At 37.0% G+C, this 20,033-nt stretch overlaps 1 protein-coding gene across 5 annotated transcripts in view; it reads right to left on the bottom strand.

The window, feature by feature from the left end:
* UBR5 (ubiquitin protein ligase E3 component n-recognin 5) overlaps positions 1-20,033 on the bottom strand; it is a 135,221-nt gene that overhangs the window by 29,496 nt on the left and 85,692 nt on the right. For 4 of the 5 annotated variants that reach the window (XM_044245186.1, XM_044245181.1, XM_044245182.1 and 1 more), the window contains 15 exons: positions 19,594-19,720; positions 15,414-15,565; positions 14,889-14,984; positions 14,420-14,543; positions 10,879-10,976; positions 9,949-10,097; positions 9,331-9,422; positions 8,106-8,252; positions 7,890-8,008; positions 7,685-7,811; positions 7,466-7,595; positions 6,228-6,388; positions 5,867-6,106; positions 1,338-1,461; positions 622-733 (listed from right to left, as the gene is read on the bottom strand). In XM_044245186.1, the coding sequence (XP_044101121.1) occupies positions 622-733; positions 1,338-1,461; positions 5,867-6,106; positions 6,228-6,388; positions 7,466-7,595; positions 7,685-7,811; positions 7,890-8,008; positions 8,106-8,252; positions 9,331-9,422; positions 9,949-10,097; positions 10,879-10,976; positions 14,420-14,543; positions 14,889-14,984; positions 15,414-15,565; positions 19,594-19,720 (1,998 nt within the window). The remainder of the gene's footprint in view (positions 1-621; positions 734-1,337; positions 1,462-5,866; positions 6,107-6,227; positions 6,389-7,465; positions 7,596-7,684; positions 7,812-7,889; positions 8,009-8,105; positions 8,253-9,330; positions 9,423-9,948; positions 10,098-10,878; positions 10,977-14,419; positions 14,544-14,888; positions 14,985-15,413; positions 15,566-19,593; positions 19,721-20,033) is intronic. The other variant, XM_044245185.1, reaches the window with a different exon arrangement.

The following is a 20,033-nucleotide window of genomic DNA, read 5'->3' as shown; positions in this document are numbered from 1 at the left end:
TCAAAACATGTAAAATTATAAATTTTAAATATATGCAATTTGTTGTATGTCAATTATACCTCAATAAAGCAGATCCCCAAAAAGTCTATCTGATGGCTACTAGTAAGAACAGTTATAATGACTAGTAGCAAAAATGCCAAAATGATTATTGTTAATGAAAAAAGAAAGGTACAAAAATTACACATGTAATATCTAAGAAGACATACATGGGAATGGGGCAGCACAGGGGAGGACTGAAAGTAAAAATACAAACTATTAGCATCTGGGTGGGTTTATGGGTCATTTTTTTTCTTTTCTCTAATTGGCAAATGTTGCCTAATGTAGTTATGATTATTTTAACTTCTAGAAAGGCTTTTAAGAAAAGAAAAAGTCAAAACCAAAAGGTAAAGGAGGAAGAAGATAAAATTGTTTTATATTTATAAATATATACATAGGCATATATGCATAAATTTATACGTATATGTGTGTACAGCTGCTTCCTAAAATTTTCAAACAGATGCTAGGTTGAAAACGTGCTGAACTTTACAGTCATTATACGTCAAATGGGCTTTTCTCTATATTAATATCCTTAAAGGTACCTGATTTATTCATACTGAATAATTTCTCAAATAACCTGCATACCGTCTTCATCATGCTCATCGTGTTGTCCCTCTGCCTCAGCATTTTCTTCCCCATGTTCTTCCTGTTCATCATGATGATCCTCTTCTCCAGCCACACCCTCCACCACCTCAACCTAAATCCAGAATCTTATTTGTAGACAATCAAAGCACATAATAAACCCACATCTCTACCAGTATTCCTCCACAACAATTAATAACTATAATACAAAGATCCCTAACTACAGAGAATTTTATCACTAAGGAGTTTGAAAAATCACTGGCTAGTGATAACTTGCTATCAAAATCATTATCAATATATCCTAAGGTTTGTAATCATTATCCATATGCAGAATCTTAAAACTGGAAGTATAACAATTATGTACAGACTAAGTTTTTTAAACTTCCACAGTTATAAAATTTACCTAATGAAGATGCATATCCTCTATACTTTCATATGCACTGCACCTAAAACCTTTTTTCTTAAACACTGAGGATATCTTTTCTAAGTAAAAATAAGCTTATGTTTCAATTTTGTATTATCCACTAAATCGAGGATTATTAAAGTCTTTTTAAAATTATAACCATAGATGAGAACATGTAACAAAAGTCTAAAACCTGGAAGCAAATACATACAATGGTAGTAAGCTACTACTTAAGTAAGAAAGAAAGAAGTAAGAAAACTTCTTCCCTCCCATAGAAAAGCCTCTCATCTACCACAATGAAGACAATTACAACCACCTCTTCCACATCCGCGGAAACAATGTCATCCTGTTCTTCGTCTCTGCCCCGAACGGGCTGCGACTGGCTGATGCGCCTCTGCTGGGGGTTCCGGATGATGTAGGAAGACTGAGACTGACTGGAGCTGCGGAGAAATGGGAGCTTACGAGGGTGCTGCTGCCACTCCTCTGCCACACAGCACACTTTTTGTTTCTCAGTGACACTCAGTGTGACCCACTTGCCAGGATGCTGTTTTAAATCTGACTTAAACGTTCTTGGAAACCAACAATAATTAATCTATAGTATATCAGAAAAGATGAAGCCCGAAGAAATTAACTTTACCAATGAGATTTAACTTAGAAATCTCAGAACTGTTTTTACTTTTTGGTAAGTCATTTCAAATGTGTTAATGCACATCCTTTTAGGAGTCCTTCCCATTGAGACGCTTTACAGGAAATTTTTTTCCTTCTCCACTGCTTTCAATGCCAGTAGTCCTCAACTTTCCAAGGTTCCAACTGCAGCATTCCCCCATTAACGAAGTATGGTAATAACTGTGCTTCCTACAAGTGATCCACTCTTTTTAAGAGACCTGCCTGACCTTGCCTACTTTGTATATTAACCACGGACTTGTGTGTAGAGGAAGAACACCAGTTCAAAAGTATGAATTTGAAGAGAATCATAAAATGTGGATGGCCGAATAGTTCTACTTCCCTAAAACTACGCCTTGGAAACAGCCAAGAAAGGACAGATGCCTCCATTATAAAGGGAAGGGGAGAATGAGAAAATGCAGCATAAAATGCAGGTCAGAGATCAGAAGATGGCTATGTGACCTACTATTATCCTTTATTTACAAATTAAGAAACACAGTCTAAGAGAGGTTAAAGGACCTTTAAAGGAGTTTACCTGGACAGTGTTCTTTCCTCACCTCAGCAGCTCTTAGAAAATGAGAAACCAGTGACACATGAAGAGTCAACTGACACACTCTGCCTTCAAACACACAAGCAGCCTCAAATACGGTGTTTCAGACTAGAAATTTGAGTAACTGGTTCTTCAGAGATAGTGAGTTACAAAGCATATGAGAAGGCTAAAAGAAAATCTGGAAAGATGAAAAGGGTATTTCCAACCCAAGATTTCAACATTTCCAATATTAAAAAGAGTCAACATCTGTGAAGCCACAAGTAATTAGTATTTCTTTTTCTTTTTTTAAAGATTTTATTTACTTATTTGACAGAGTAACAGTGAGAGAGGGAACACAAGCAGGGGGAGTGGGAGAGGGAGAAGCAGACTTCCTGCGGAGCAGAAAGCCGGATGTGGGGCTCAATCCCAGGACCCTAACCATGACCTGAGCCGAAGGCAGAGCCTCCCAGGCGTCCCTAGTATTAAAAAGAAAATATCCTGGAATATCCACAAGGTCTATCATCCCCTCGAAGGAGTTATGCACTATGTATATGTGTACTAAGTCCCAAAATATATTAATAACTCCCCATTCAGAAATGGAGCTTCAGTTTTCTTCATACTGTGATTCATCTTGTTTCCCACTAGAGACTTCATGGCACAACTACAGTCCTGAAACCCAGTCTAATAGGAGCTGTAAAAATACTTCTAAGTTGTGGGAACTTCTAGTTCCAGGAATTTGCCAAACTGCAGAGAAATCCCTCTTGGTGTAGATTACCTAAATATGCTAGATAAAATATTAAAAAAACAAAGCACAACTATCCTGGTGAGAAGGGGAAACAACCCTATGTCATTAAGCTTGAGAGCAGGGATGCCACTATTTACACCAAAGGCATGTGCTCCTGTCTCAGGCTAGAAGGGTTTCAAAGAGCCATAGGTTTCACAGGAGACAGTCTAGGATATAAGCAAAATGGGAAGTTGTATCACAGAAACTCCCTCTTCTGTCCCCCTCACATAAATAAAGCCAAACATAAACCAGGAAAGGGCAACCGATTTCAAGAGACCAACAGCCATGGCTGGATGGGTAGAAGTGTCTCTTCAGAGAACTTCTGATTACAAGCCTGCACTCGTGAGAGTTTAGGGCTACAATCTGTGCTGTGAGGTAGGGTGGGCTTCAGTGAGGAGTCATCCAATGCCTCAACACTCTCAATAAGCACCAAATAGGGGTGCCTAAGTGGCTCACTCGGTTCAGCATCTGCCTTTAGCTTAGGTCATGATTCCAGGGTCCTGGGATGGAGCCCAGAGGGAGGCTCCCCGCTCAGTGGGCAGTCTGCTTCTCCCTCTGGCCCTCCCCCTGCTTGTGCTCTTGCTCACTCTTTCTCTCTCTCAAGTAAGTAAAATCTAAAAAAAGAGAAAGAAAGAGCACCAAAAAGCAGTTATTTCCCCCTACTCTGCCATGTAATATTCTAGAATATATGAAAAAGGAAAAAAAAATCTGTCTAGAATTATCTCTAAATATCTTTAAACTTTAATAGTTACTCAACCTTGGACAAGTTACCTAACCTCTCTGAACCTCCGAGTTCTCATTTTTAAAATCAGAATGACAGTGGTTGTGAGTTATTGGGAACATAAAGACAGGTAATGCATTTACCATGCTTAAAAGTTCCTAGTTCATAATAAAATTTCAGCTAACAGTTTTTGTATGAGGCATGGAGACAGAGGAACAGGCTAATTAATAAGGACATTTTAAGAGTTTTAAAGAGGTGAAGGGAAGCAACAGAAAAAGCAAAAATACTAAACTCAGACTTTTGTGCTCAGTGGAGTGATATATACCATCTACCATCCAACACAAGGGAAATCAGAGAGACTAGTAAGTGTGTACTTCTTATTTAAGACATGCTTGGAACACTGATCAAAACACACCCTTATGAGAAGGAGTGATTATACTGTATTATAATGAAGGATTTCCACATTGTATCAACAGCTGTTGAAAACATTACACTATTATCTCTCTTGATTATCAAATGAGATCTCCTTCTGGGAAGACTTGCGAGATTTACTCAAGAATCAATCAAGGGTAATGGAGTGAAGGAGAGAACTGAAGAGTGCACAGTACTTTAAATAAAGAGCCTAAGAAGCAGTTGGCAAGGGGACACAAAGTCTTGATAACTTAGTAAGAACAGGCTCATTGGCACTGTTTAAAGATGAGATCACTCCAAAGTCTGTTCAACAGATTAAAAAAAACATTTATGTTCTGGAACAAAACCAAGGAGAGGGTACAAAGAATTCACCAAGTAATTCCACTTAAGTAACTAGAGGGCTCCTCACAGGGTATCAGGATCAAAAGCATCAGATGGCGCCCAAGCAGATTTTGCTAACAGAATCACTGGATAACGAAGTATTTTAGTGAGTCTGAAAATACATAGTTTGATCTGTAACCATTTTCAGCAAATCCTGGAAGTCTTACCAGTGACAAGGCTACTGTGGGAAAGCTTTGACAGACAAACCTGGATTTAGATTCCAAGGTATCCTAGGAGACCTAACACTAAGGGGAAAGTTGGGACACATACTGGCAGATGGAATAAGGGGAGAACAGTGAGAGAGCAGATACTCAATGCATCAACCCAGAGATGAAGTTTTGGGAACTGTGTCAAATACTAATGCAGGCCTTCCTCATTCAACACAGTGCTTTTTCCAGAAAAGAAGAGTCTTTAGGTCCCAAAGATCTTTATTAAACATCATTATACAGACACACAGTGACAAAATGAGATTTGAGAAAACCAAAAATATTTCTTAATTTGCATTTCTTAATTTGTATTTCATTTTATTTCTTTATAATTTGTATTTCTTAATTTGCAGGGCTCTAGCTCACTAGAGCCCTGCAACTCAAGTGTGGCCCCTGAACCAGGACCACTGGCACAACCTCAGAGTTTACAAGGAATCAGAATCCCAGGGCCCACCCAGACCTTCAAAATCAGCCTCTGCATTTCAATAAGATCCCAAGTGATGTGCATGCATATTTAATTTTGAGAAGCACTGTGCTAAAAGACACCAGAACATTTTACTTTCTAAACATTCCACTCAACAAGTTTACTGTCTAGTTACAAACAGAAAAGATGAATGAGTCTTAAGAATTAATCTTGTAACTAGAACCATTTAGTTACTGAATTGTTTTAGCCTATCTTAGATAATACGGTTGTTGCAGAGAATATTTTTAAATTCCAGCATTCCGGTTATTTATATTACACATAACAAGCTGCCCCCTAGCCCAATCCTTTGGACACAGATAAAGTTTTAAGTCTTTCATTCCTCAAGCTGACCTTACAGGAGGCTTTACTTAAATTAAGAAAACACAGGAAGTAATGATGCCTACGGAAGTCTGAACTTTCTTACCAGAGTACTTTACTGGCATAATGAAAATAGAACTTTTCCAAAACAAAAATAAAACCCACAACTATGTGTCTATTACTTTAGATGTGCAGACACAATGTATAATTTTTGAAGTGCTCCTCACAGGTTCCAAACAAAATAAAATCTCTATCACTTGTTACATCAATGATCATGGACACCACCTGAGTTCTTAGGCAGAGCTTTAGTAACCCACCGTATTTCCAGAGAAAGAATTAATGAGAATCTGTTATCAAGTAGGAATTTACCTGCTAGACTGATCAGATGATGGTCGTGGTGGCAGTGGTTCCACTGAAAACAATTCTTCACTGCCCTGCATGGCATCTATGCTAGTACTAGCCAGAGTAAAAGGTGCAGTAGGGCGAGCGATCCCCATTCTGACAGGAACGATCAGCGACTCTGCTACATTGCACAATTCTTCTACAGCGTAAGGTAGTAGTGCTTGGAATACACGCTTGCATTTTCCAATTGGCTGTGGGATAAAGTTGCTAGAGCAAAAAGGAAAATCCAGGAATCATTTATGATTCTTTTCATATACACAATGTTGTCATTATCACAAAAAATGCGTGTAGAAGGAAACAAAAGCCAAAATCAAGAAGGAGGTCTTACTTTTTCTTTTTGGACGAAGCCATTTCCACACTAAGAATGACAAAAACTCTTGCCACTGAACGCAAAAACCTCATCGTCACAGCAATAGCTTCTTCCCTACGTCCCGGAGTGTATTTGTTTTGGAGTTCTTTCACTAGTGTACCTAGTAGAGTATCTAAAAGCTTTAAAAAATTGTAATCACTCTATTAATGTTGAGACAAAAGATTTATAAAGTAAAAAGTTCTAACACTTTCTGAAGATTAATATCTCATAATAAGAACCTCAAAGTAAATTTAAACAAAACATTTCTAATGTCGGTGTTTAATTTATGCCACATGCTTACCATGTCTTTGACCTACAGTGGGTCTCAAAGGTCTGTTTTCCCTTTTTAGTCTTATAGTTTTTTGTGTATCAGTATTTAAAAGAAAAATCAAATCAAAGAAAGAACGTATTTCACTCACTATAGGGTACATATCGAAAAAATAAAACATATTCAAATACTTTATATTAATAAACTCATAATCCCATCCTTCCCACTCAGTCATTATTATTCTTACTTTCTCATTTCTATGCATGGTCTATCATATACATATTAATTACAGAGAACATCCAATTTCACATTATGTGGGGTTTTTTTTAATGTTACTTAAAATAAACTTTATTTCTAAATCGCTACATTACATTTCAACAAGTGGCTGGGCTATAATTTGATTCAATAATCCACTATCAATGGATCCACCAAGTATTTCATCTTTTATTATTCTGTGACATGATTTTTTTCTTTCTTATACCATAAATTGTGATAAGTTCTGGGGACACTGATTTTTTTTATGGCTCGTGATTTTATTGCCAAGTTGTTTTCTAAAAGAATACCAAATGCAATGCCACCCCCAGCAGTGCCTTAAGTTTTCTTTTTACCATAAATTCATCAACACTAGGTTTTATGGTTTTATTCTTTTCTAGTTCCACAGCAAAAAGGAGTACTTAACAAAAATTTGCACTGTTACTATTAATTTTGAACACTGTTCCATACATTTTTACACTGTTGCCTTATTAACACATTTTAGAATTTTTGCTTAGAATGAAAGGAGCTTCTGTTGTTAATGGAGACATTTAAATCACCCCCAAAATTCCATTCCCCTTAGTGTACTAATTTAAGCTCATTAGTACTTAGGAGTTTGGCTCAAATAAAATCATGGGAAGCTAAGTCAGAAAACACTGTTTTCATATACCTGTATATAAACATCCAAAGAACTTACCAAAATATCTGCTGTACACTTGACTATAAGGCAATGAGTGAAACAGTCCAGCCGAATGGTGCCACTTTGCTGATTGAGGTAAACTTGCTCTTCTGGCAAAAGATGGCCTATCCTACTGCTGGCACTGAGACTTGAGGGGGAAGATAAGATAATGCACTGTGGTCACCTATATTAACATGGGAAATACATAAATTTAAAACGTTTTTAATGAATACATACGGGTCTTTATTCTCCTGTGACCCAAACATAATCATAGATTTTAAAGCATTCCAGTCCTGCAGAACACGTTCCAACGCAAGCTGGGCAAACCTTGGGGGCTCTAAATCATGATCAGGCATATCCGAATCTAAAAAGAAAAAGAAATAGGGAGTAAGAAATAAATAGAATGCTTTTCCCAGGTGTTGTAACTGTCAGACTCACCCACCTTCAGGATTGGCCGTTTTTCGGTTACGATCCTCCCTGATGCGAGGAGGTCTGTACTGACAGTGCTCTACTGTTTGCCTTGCAACTGTCTGCACTAGAAACAGCAGGAGGTGCTCTCCCCTGCAAAACAGAACATTGTGGTGAGCAGGGAGAGGGGGAGGGCTACTTAGATGCAATGTGCATATTTCAATTTATGTCCTTAAAAAATCCCACTTGCCTGCTGTTTGGCAGAGTGACCAGATTAGTAGCAGTGAGCAGGCGGTAAAGTAGATCAAGACGAGCAGATTTCTGTCCAGCAATTAGAGTTTTACATTTGCATTTTTCCCAACAATCACAATAGGCTGTTGGTGATGTCCTTTTGAGTCTAGAAAGAATTCATATACAAGTACAAAAACTGAAATTTAAAAAGAAAGACACAAAGATCTCTACTGAAATTAGGGAGGTATAACTTACTGACACCAGAGAGAACCCTTAGTTTTTAAATGCAAAATGTAATTCTTAAAGCATACTTAATTAGGAAGAGTACTTAGAGGCATGAAGTCTATAAAGTTACTCTCATGAGAAGAGGGACCTTGTAATGACTTGGGTATAGTCACCTCTCTGGAATGTCTTCATTCCCCACAGCCCCCATCCAGTGTAGGTGGTCCTTCGATGGGCATCTAATAAACCCTAAAACCCTTAGGGGCAGATGTTTCTTGCTTGTGTCCTCTCAAAGGGCTGTAAACCCTGTTAGGACAAGGATTCTCTTATCCACCACCATCCAAGCATCTAGTGTGTCAAAGCACTTAGTAAGCAATCAGTGAATAAATACAGTATCACTTTTAGATGTTTAAAATAAGGAAAACAAACATATGAGCCAAAGCTCTTTTAATAAAAATCGTAAATAAGTACCAATGCAACATCTATAAACATTTTCTACTTGTCCTACATATTTTAAAGCAAAAAAGATGGTTTTTTACAAAGTAATTCTCTGTTAACCATTAACATCTACACATCTGTAGCACAGTTACAGGTGAAGTCCCTGCTGAGATGCTGAGGCACTGCAAACGCTCATACTCGAGTATTTTATTGCTTCTTAAGTGTGGGAAAATTAAACTAGCCATGGTAACTCTACTGCTGGATGAAAGGTTATTAGTTCACTTTAAGGAGTAAATAAACATACACCATGATTCACTTAATACCAGCAGTGATCTCCTGCTAGCAGACCCTACTACAAGGGCCTGAGACTTTGGCTGGCAAAGTCAAAAAAGCAAAAGCAAATGAAAAATATTTCAAAGTACATTCTGAATCAGCAACCGTATTTTAATACATAAAGTAGCTTAAGGAGAACAATGTGACAAACCTCATGCTCCCTTAATTAGCAGAACATTATCTTGTTGAAGATTACAGCAATATGAATCTAAGCAATTTCTAATATGGAAGAAGACGAGAATTGTACTCACTTGCAATCATGACCTTTATGACAAACCCTTGCACATTCTGTACAACAACAGAGTGACTCCAGCAAGCCACAGGTTCGACACTCAAAAATATCCTAAAATTTGAAGCATTTATTTTTTTAAAGAAGAATATATGTACATTTCACCACTGTAATTAATTCTGGTATTTTCTGAAACAAATCAATCACAACAAAAGCAGAACAAAACTAATGTGCTCTGCAAACAAAGAGTAATAAATGGGTACAGCGAAAACACATTTTATAGTATTATACAAGTGGAAGTCAAAGATTACCGGTAGGGCAAAACTAACTCATATCATACCCCCCAAAAGGCATTACTGTTATAAAATCTGTATCAAGAACTGTGGATCAACTTAGAGTGAAGATTTCTTAAATTTTCAAGGTATCTTATAATTAATGTAACAATCAACTCCTCTGCCTCACTTATTTAGGAATTAAATAAAAATTAATTTCCTTTAGAGAATTTTGTAACTTAGAATAAAAGGAAATACTAGAGTTAGAATTCCAGAGCTAAGAACTATAATGTCATGATGGTGAAAGGGAAAAAAGGAAAAAGGGACCTGAAGACAGCATTTATACAGGGAAATAAAAAAAAGCTTGCCTGGTTAATGTGCTCTGCTCCCGTCCACGTGAAACTGCAGGTATCGTTACAACATAACACATATAAGGGTGAGTCATCAGGGTTGGTACCTGATGGGCAAACCATTCCCATAAATACATCTTCCTCTTTTTCACTTGAGGATACTTCAGCTAAAAAGATTAAGAACACAGTAGTTCAGGTACCACCAAAGGCCTTAATTATAGCCATCTACTACTTTACTCAAATGCCAAAGCTCTAACATTTACATACTATAAATCAAAAACAACTACATATTAATTTCAAATATTAATATACAAGTCAGTGTGCAAGAAATTCAGTCAATTCTGGTACAAAGTAAAAGCAAAGTAAGTGTAATTATAACCATGTGACGACAGCTCTGCGTTATGCAGTTAAGATTAAAGTTCTAGCTCCATTTAACAAATTATAGAAAATCACATAAGTTTTATAGCCAGTATTTTAAACCATGTTTGTCTTTTAAAGGCTGGATGGCAGGAACTGATGATATTCCTTACTGCATTCTATTAAGCAGGAATTCCAAGTCAGAAGGAAGACCAGTAAGACACCTGGCCTATTATTTCTATAAAATTGTATCACTACCACCAATTAACCACTGACAGGTTCTATCAGCAATCCATCTTTATTTTCAAAATATTAATCACTGCATTACCCACTATGCAAAATTTTTTTAATTTTAAAAATTACACTAGCTTTTTTGGTGGAAAGTTAGAAGACAAAATAACTGGAAAAAGTACAAACATGAATTTTACACACACACAAATGCACACAAGTGAAAGAATAAACCGATAGTTTTTACACAATTATATCATTTCAAGACACAGAAATTAGCTCTGAATGTTATGTATGTAGAGGAGAATCTATTCAAATTAAAAAATAAGCCACTCTTTTAAAAAAGGACCTGAAATAAATTACCTTTTGCAATTTTCTGGGCTGTTTCTAAAATGGTAATTGCAGCAGGATAAGCTCGGCCACTTACAGCTGACATAAACGGGGTCATGCCTCTTGCATCCCTAAAATGAGAAAAATTATACATGAAAGTATTAGTAATCAGGGGCGCCTGGGTGGCTCAATTGGTTAAGCGTCTGCCTTAGGCTCAGGTCATGATCCCAGAGTCCTGGGATTGGGCTCCCTGCTCAGTGGGGAGTATGACTCTCCCTCTGCCCTCCCCACTGCCTGTGAGCTCTCTCTCGATCACTCTCTCTCAAATAAATAAAACCTTTAAAAAATTTTCCTCCTTGATTATAAAAGAAATGGGTGTCCATGATGAAACAAAAAAGTAGTTCTGCTGTATTAAATAATAATGTCCTAAGAATGAAAGAAAATCACTGGTGGTATTTTCTACTTTCTACTATCCCATTTAAGAAAGCAAGCCTCCTCTCTAAGAATCCTTGTCTCTCTCAAGCATGCTCTCCTTCCATGGCCTTAGTGACACTAAAGAATAGAATCACCAAGGGCTCTAGAGTCAAACTAGTATTCTCTAGATGTGGGGGTAGTAACTGCCTCTATCTCATACAACTATGATGAGGATTAAATCAATTATTACTTAAAAACCTTTTAACACAATGCCTAGCAAATAAAATGTATTCAATAAATGTTACTTATTATTATCTATTTTCTCTTAAAAATGTACCTTCAGTATTCTTCCCTGAATTTCTATTCCCTCCTGGACCCTTTCCATTTCCCAAAATTTAGTCCTCAACCACCTGTGCATCCCTCTCTGATCCACTAAAGCAAGTACTCCTTCTGTAACGATAACACAGTACCACCATCTGCACTTCTTACTTGGTAACTCTACTTAGGATTTCCCAATGATACCTCACATTCAACATGTCTAACAACTAAAATCACCTGTCTACCCAAACCTGCTCTCTACCTGACTTACGTCAGCCAACACAATAAGCCTTAAACAACAGCAGCACTGCTACTAGAAATTAAGATAAAAAAATCTGGATTCTTCCTGAAGTCTTCCCTTCTAAATCAACTTTTTTGCTCTTGCATTTAATCCTCCTTTTCTGTTTTCCAGTTCAGTTTATTGTAACACACATACTAAAGACGACGGGCAGGCATAAAAACCAAACCCTTGATCAACTCCAGTCTCTACTCTTGCCTATTTAATCCTTTTTTACCCAACCATCACATTATTATTCTTATAAACCCACACTGATAGTATTAGTCTAGCCAAAGCCATTATTCGGAGGGTTCAAGCCCAAGGAATAGAGAACAAAGTGGTGGCTTTAACCTAGTTTTTCAGATCCACTGGCTACTGCTCTCCTCTTCTAATCCTCCTCTATTAATCAGGTGCATCAGTGTTCCCTAAAATATTCATACCTCTCCATTTCTGTGTTTTTGTTCACTTTTCTCCCTACCTATTTCCCAGGCTTCATACCACCTCTGCTCAGGTTAAGAATGAGCTGGTTGAGAATAAAATCCTCTGTACCTTTACTAACCAGGATAATTTTACCAACATTCACTTTCTTTAGCTTGTATTATAAAAGCAAAATCCAACCACCCACACCCGGAACTGGAGGGAGGTCAGTGGGTGGGTGGGTGGGGGAACGTTATATTGGAAGTAATGAATTAATTGTCCTATATTTAAAATATAAAAAAAGGAAACAAAGGACCAATTTGAGAATTCCTAGGCTTATCACCTAAAAGGCAAAAGAACCTTGCCTTTCCTCTAATCCGTTTCAAAGCTGTCATCAATAATACAAGCTTATTAACAAAATGGCATTTTGACTGTTTTCCAGGTAGGTTATGTATTTTCTCAGATAAGGGGCTGGGGGAGAGCAACTGCTACTGACACTAAAATAAAGGACTGGTGAACTAGAAATGCACTGTGGAAATGCAAAATGGGCTAAGAGGAGAAAGCGGGGGGTGCCTGGGTGACTCACTTTAAGCATCTGACTTTAGCTCAGGTCATGATCTCAGAGGCCTGGAATCAAGTGCCGTGTAGGGCTCTGTGCTCAGTGGGGAGAGTCTCCCTGTCCCTCTTCTACCTCTGTGCCCCCCCCTCCCCCGCACAACTCATGCACACTCATGCTCACTCTAATAAAAAAAAATTTTTTTAAAGACTTTATTTATTTATTCATCAGAGAGCGAACACATGAAGGGTTGGGGGCAGAGGGAGAAAAAGAAGCAGACTCCCCACTGAGCAGGGAGCCCCATGTGGGGCTCGATCCCAGAACCCTGTGATGATGACCTGACCCAAAGGCAGACGCTTAACCAACTGAGCCACCCAGACATCTATGAAAATATTAAAAAAAAAAAAAAATTTAAGAGAAAGGAGAAAGGGAGTAAGAACACACTATAAATTTTTAGGTAACACCAAATGATGGAGGAAATGATACAAAATAGTATCTTTAAAAATACCATAAATAGAAATTAAAACTGGTAAGTGACAAAATAAAAATAGAAAAAACTGTATTTGTTTATATACCATTTTTACCTATGCTTCCAACCCCTAATAAATTAGTAAGCTGCTTCTGGAGTAATAGCTTATTTCCAATTCAGTGACTTATTTTACTAGTGGGGCAGCCTTCATTAAAGTAATCAGAAGTTCACATGTTCGGTCATTATGGCCTAAGGCCAATAAGCCTTAAACAAAAACTCTTGCCCTCAATGATAACTCAAAACACCTCCTTGTTCTTAAATATGAGAAGGTAGCATAAGGATGATGACTGGGAATCTCAATTCTGGAATCAAGAAACAGACCACAGTCGAATTCCAGTTGTGCGACCTTCTAGTTTCATGACCCTGGGCAGGTTAATTAGCCTCTAAGACCATTACTTCAAATATAAAATGTAAATAATATTACCTACTCTACACTGCTATTGTTAGAAGAGTTAATACAAGTACAGTTTGGCACAGATAAGAGCTAACTTTTATAAAAATGCCCATTACTGAGTTTGTGAAGGAACATAAACAATCAGGCTAAAAGCGGAGCTATAATCTACCAATAGTGAATGAGCATTTGCCACACAATACTTATCAAAAATTCAGCATAAAAAAAAAAAAAATTCGGCATAATCTCATTTAGGATTTTGTAAGCCAAAAAAATGTCCAAAGAAACCATCAGAATCATCCACAGAGTTTTAGAATACAGATTCATTTTTAAAGTTCTCAAGCTGACAGTGATAGAATTTATGAATTCACATTGAGAATAACTATACTGTGATCTTTTTCACACACACACACACACACACACACACGTATATACCTCCACACCAAGCTCCATAAAAGTTGTTTGTATTCAGTTAGTGTATACTGAATTATACTAAGAAAGGCCTTTCATTGAAGAGCGCTTGGTTAATCACAGAGGGAATACAATGCTAGGTTTTGATTAATTATTTTAAATTCACAGTAGGTAACTGTTGTCCATACATTGCCAGATCAACTTAAATAGTAAAAGGAGCTAAGCTAAATCTTAATAGCAAAAGTATATTAAACTTCTTACTTGGCAGAGAGGAGTTCTCGTAAATACGGCTGCAGTACAACACTGTCGCATAACAATTTTAATATAAAATGAGCATTGGCCTTTCGATCCTTGGATTCTACTACAGATGGCTCTGTGGAAGGACCTGTAATTAAGGAGATTTATTTGGTAACAAAACAAGAGTAAAGAAGACAGAGTAAAAGAATATTCTGGAATAGCATACCAAGTATCTATTAAATAAGCCACCAGAAAAATATTCTATCAGTAATAAATTAGTAACTTCAGTATAGAGAATTTAAACACATTAACACATTTTACAACTCCCGACTGATGAAATGTATGTTCACACACACAATTTCATTGACATATGGGAGATGTAATTCAAGCCATTTTTCAAGATATTTTTCAAGCCAAAGAAGTCCCCCTGAGGCTAAGGGCAGATCTGCAGAAACCCAAATGCCTAGGCAGATAAAATAGTACAGATACTCACCTGGAATGGTGGAGGTGCTTGGTCCTTGACCGGTGCCAGTCGCTGCTGTGGTAAGAGATCCCACAGCAGGGGCCAGGATAAAATCAATGTCACCATCTTTCAGTAAACAGAACAGCAGGATGTACATCATTATAGGCAACATATCCCTAACATGTTCTCTTAACTGGCCTTAAGGCTTTTCTCTGCAAGCCAAAGGTCAAATCCAACAGAGGTTTAAGTAGAAACTTGTTTTCCAAACTATAAGAGAAGGAATCCACTAGGCCAATTATTGACTTATTGTGACAGATGACTAATTAGCTTCTTGCCAGTATGGAAATATATATTTCAATGAAAGAGCTTCTAGAATTTTATTTTTTAAGTTATAACCCCCCCAAACTGAATCTCAACAACTAATTTAGTTATGGTTTACTCGTTATGCTATTTCTAAATACCTCAGATTTCGAAATAACCCACTAAAATGTTCAATTTCCTTTCTTTCAGGACCTTGTTTCTTTGTCAAATACTATATAAAATAATAGATCTTACCAGGATCCATCGCAGGAGGGTCAGGAACCCAACTAGGGGGAGCTATGGGGGGCGAAACTGGATCCTGGTGGTCACTGGATGAAGCTCCAGCTTCATGTCTACCCAAACCAGCCGCTCTCAGCGAACGTCTCATCATTTCCCGTAATCTCAAACTAGAAGAACATGGACAAAATCGGGAGCTCACTACCATGGCTAAATGTAATGAAAAGGTGCACAGAACTTCTCATCTGAGATCAAAGTTTGTTCTACAAGCAAATACTCCAGGCAAGGGAAATGAAGTACAAATGCCAATTCTGGAATCACAGAATAAGTCAGTGAGGGATAGAAATGAAACTGGGGGCACCCAGTTCAGCACTAAAACCACTATATTAAGCTCCCACACAAACTTAAGCACAGGGAACAAAACTTGCAGTGAAGATTAGAAAATAATCTTTCATACAATTAAAGTAAATGAACAGCTGAACATTAAGACAAAAAAAATTTTCTGTCCCCTGTTTATAATCAGTAAGAATTAAGTTTAATAATAGACATCAGCAGACATACTGATTAGCACAAAACCGATACTGTTAGCTCACTTAAATAAATCCCTTTGCTGTGATCTCAAAAGCAATTAAACTAATGTCCACACAGTGAGTAGTCTTAAGACAAAGACCAATTTAGATTTATTTTTTATACAAAAAAAAAAGTCTTTTTTTAACAGTACAACTTGCATCCCAAAGAAATTAATGAAACTGGAGCTTGTAAAATGTGCTGTTAGATTAATGTCTGGGCATGATTTTTTTTTTCCTCCTGCTATACAAGGGAAAAAAAAAAACACTGCAAAGGTGTGCACATCACTAAAAAGAAAAGGAAATAATCACAAACACAGATCTTGTTAGGGGAACTGGTAACTACCTGTATAAAAATCTATACCTCTGAATAAAAGCTTACAAAGCCCACAAAATTAACGTTACAAACTAACAGCAATTAAGAAAGAGCACATAAGGCAAATTCCCTTCCATCAGTCACAATTTTAGAGTCTCCAAATGAATAAAGACTAAAAATTCAATTGTAAGGGCCAGGTAACACATAAGGGACTTCATTCTCCCATGCAGATTTAATCCCAAAGACATGATATTTCTCTGATGTGAAAGACCTTACCAGGTGAGCATTATATGTCTACAAATAAGTAGTTTAGAAAGATTTTTATTAATGTTTGAATCTTCTAATTATAATTGTCGTGTAATCCGAGGATAAATGTGGTTTTCCATATCGATACACTTTCCATTTTATGAGGAATTTTTTTTTAAGTTTTTACAAAAATTTCTTTTAGAGGCTACTTTCAGGAACACGTCTATTTTAAAAAGCTTATATATATATATATATATATGATGATGATACCCTTGGGAACAGAAGCATTCTTTGGAAGATTCTGCAAAGTAAATTTTACAGTCCCAAATAATATATTAGTTACTATAGTATTCATTATCAAAAAGTACCTACAGTTAAATTTTATGGTATCTTTGATGTCTTCCCTCTCCCAATTTAGAAGTCTGAGTTTAAGAGTTTTTAGAATATGGAGGGGAGGAGGGCACAGGGATTCTTTCAGTCGAGGTCACTTCTCTGTCCAAAGACCTCACCCAGAGAGAAAGACAGGCTCCTTACCAGGTAACAGCACACACCAGGGTGACTGTTCACACTGTGATGTTCCTAAATAATCTTAATTAAGCTCAACACAGACACTTGGTATCCTAGTGTATCTTACTCAAAACAGAGAAAGAGAGAGAGAGAGAGAGAGAGAGAAAGAATCAGCAATTAAGTGGGAGGCACTGCAAATAACCTGAAAATAAATGCATGTTTGGGGCCTATAAGAAGAATGCTTACATCAGGGTCACAAACTCAATGCCTACTGGGCCTGGAAGACCGTATCGATTAAGGAAAGGGCAGTCAGGTCTAAGAAGTAGGGAGTGATGGCAAACTAGAGGCATACATGCTTATCTAAAGGCATTCAAATTTTAAAGAAAAAAAAAAAAACTGTAACAGTGCACAGGCCAAAGAAAACATATGTGGGCTATTCTCCAACCTCTAGCTGAGAGTAGACTAAGAATAAAATGAAGATAAATTGAGACCATAGTCTCATCTTGAACTTGCAAACTCCCAACTCTGTTGTTGTGATGTAGTCAATTCAATATTAAATGAGGGGGTCATTCCTTTGTGATTTAAAAAAATTGTCCTTAACCACTTTTCTTCATTAGGTCTTGGGAACATTTTTAAGTACAACGCCCAGCTCCTCATATAGATTCTTTAAAAACAAAAAACAAAAAACAAAAAAAAGAAAATTATTCTTCAAGATGCTGTACACAATTCATGAAGATTCACCTGTATCCTCAGTGGCTGAGGACAATACTGAGGAGATACCACCTTGGCTGCTAAGATTCAGAGTTTTGACATTTCTTCGTATAGGCTTGCCTGGAGTCATCGTATTTTCTGACAATATGGAAGAATTCAAGGATGATGTAAGTTCCTCTTTGTAAGCACGTTATATCCATGCTACAGAAGCCTTAGAATCCAGTCATGTTCAAACATACCACTGTGACAAAAAAGCGAAGGTCATGTGTCTTCCAGATTAATAATCTCTAGAGTACATACACCTGCAATCAGATGCATCAATCAAGCTTTCCACTAAATCTGCCCTTTGTACTCAGGAACTATGAGTCACATAACAAAACTTCTGAGTCAAATCATCATCTGAAGACATTTAACAGTACTCCATTCAATATTGAAATTGCATCAGCTTTGAGCTTACAGCTCATGAATCCCAGCCTGCAAACTCATCAAGGGGCATCGCCTAGAAAATCCATTGTAGACTAGAGGAGGGTTTCACTTCAATGAAGCAGAGTCTGTGGACTTCCTACTGCCCGGCGTGGATAATAAGACTCCTGTGCTTTCATCTGTTCAACCGGCAGCCCTGAGTTTGAACTGGTTAAGAGCACTGCAGTGAAATCTTCGGCAAATGCCTCAAAGGAGCTTACTCTGCAAATTATTTCTGTGAGCAACACATCACCCACTCTTGAAGCTCCTTTTAGTCTTTGCCTTCAAAATAATCCTTACATGAAAAAAAGATGGCAGCACTGGCATTGGACCAACCATATCAGAGTCCAACTTGATCTGCACCTGTATTTTCCCTGAGGAAACGAAATACCTGAAATAATTCAGAAACTAATTTCTTCATGAAGAATTTAAGTTGCTTTCCATTTTAGACCAAACACTTCGTCTGCCTAGTGTAGTCCTAAACAGATAAGCTGGTGATAATTTCCATTTTGTATAGTCTACATAAGGTCTTTGTACTGTTTTAAATTATAATTTGGTCACCCATAAATAGTTTGTGACAAATCTCACTTCAGGACATTTTTGAACCTGGGAAGCTATCAATTTTAGAAGAATCATTTTTAAAGGGAAAGTTGGATATGGAACAGAAAATAGGCAAAGAGAGTCTTCATTTTAAGTAGACTTTACAACCTATCACATGAGCACAGTGAGCAGTGCTTCCGTCAATGATCTGTCAAGTGTCCAAGAACTCTGGCTCTCGTGTCTAATATAAACATGCTTTTTCCTTCAGGAAAAAAACAAACAAAAAACAAAACAACAACAACAAAAAAAAAAACCAAAAAATGAAAACAACTATATCCTGAATTCTTTATACTCTTCGTCTATTCAAATGCCTAGTAATTTTTCTACATGTTATTAAGGTCTGTCCATCCCACAACCCAGAGAGCCTGAAATCTTAAAATAGCAACATTCACAATACACACCAGTCTTTCAATTCTTCCCAGATCATTAATACATCTGAGAAATTGACCTAAATAATAATCAGAAAATAAAAGATTGCAGTTCTTTCAATTATTATTTGTTCTCCAACTAAAAAAAGGAACTTCCTAGGAAACAAGAATGATAAACTTAAAACACATTGAAGAATCAATGTCTAAATTATCTCAAATTTTTGAAGCATCCTAGATCCTACTGTTCTACACTTAAAATCTAATTAGATATTACCACATCTTTTTCCTGGGGTGATACTGAAAGGAACAAAAACAAAGCAAAAGGACCCACCAATTCATGCATACGATAGGTATGAGATACATTTTTCTGTACTTGGATTCTGTTTCCGCCAAATAAACTTTCCTGGTAAAAATCACATTACCTTCGACTACTTGATGATCCAGCCCGATTACCTGGGCCATTACTTGAAACAACTGATATTGCATTTGCAATGGCCTCAACAGCAGAAAGCCTTTCTGCAAATGTATTTCTTTCAGAGCGCTCTGCTTCTGAAACATAAGAGAAGAAATCAGGATCAATTTAAACTTCAAAAATAACTAAGATTAAGTATGTACTGGCCATTAAATGCTAACTGCTATGTATTTTAGTATTTTAAATCACATGCTAGAGATAATGAGTAGCTTAATTTTTTCCTCCTTGGAGCAACAGACACTTATGACAGATTTAACTATGACCTTTAATATGTGACTTATTTCCTTATTCTGCCTTACTTTTCAACCCCCAATGGTTAAAAAATAAGATTATTCATAAGTAGACTGAAATCTAGCTTTCACTACAAAGTACAAAAAAGACCCACAATTC

The sequence above is a fragment of the Neovison vison genome, chromosome 4 (genome assembly GCF_020171115.1).
Source record: "Neovison vison isolate M4711 chromosome 4, ASM_NN_V1, whole genome shotgun sequence".
In the NCBI taxonomy this organism is placed as follows: Eukaryota; Metazoa; Chordata; class Mammalia; order Carnivora; family Mustelidae; genus Neogale; species Neogale vison.
This window is presented reverse-complemented; position numbering and strand designations above follow the sequence as displayed.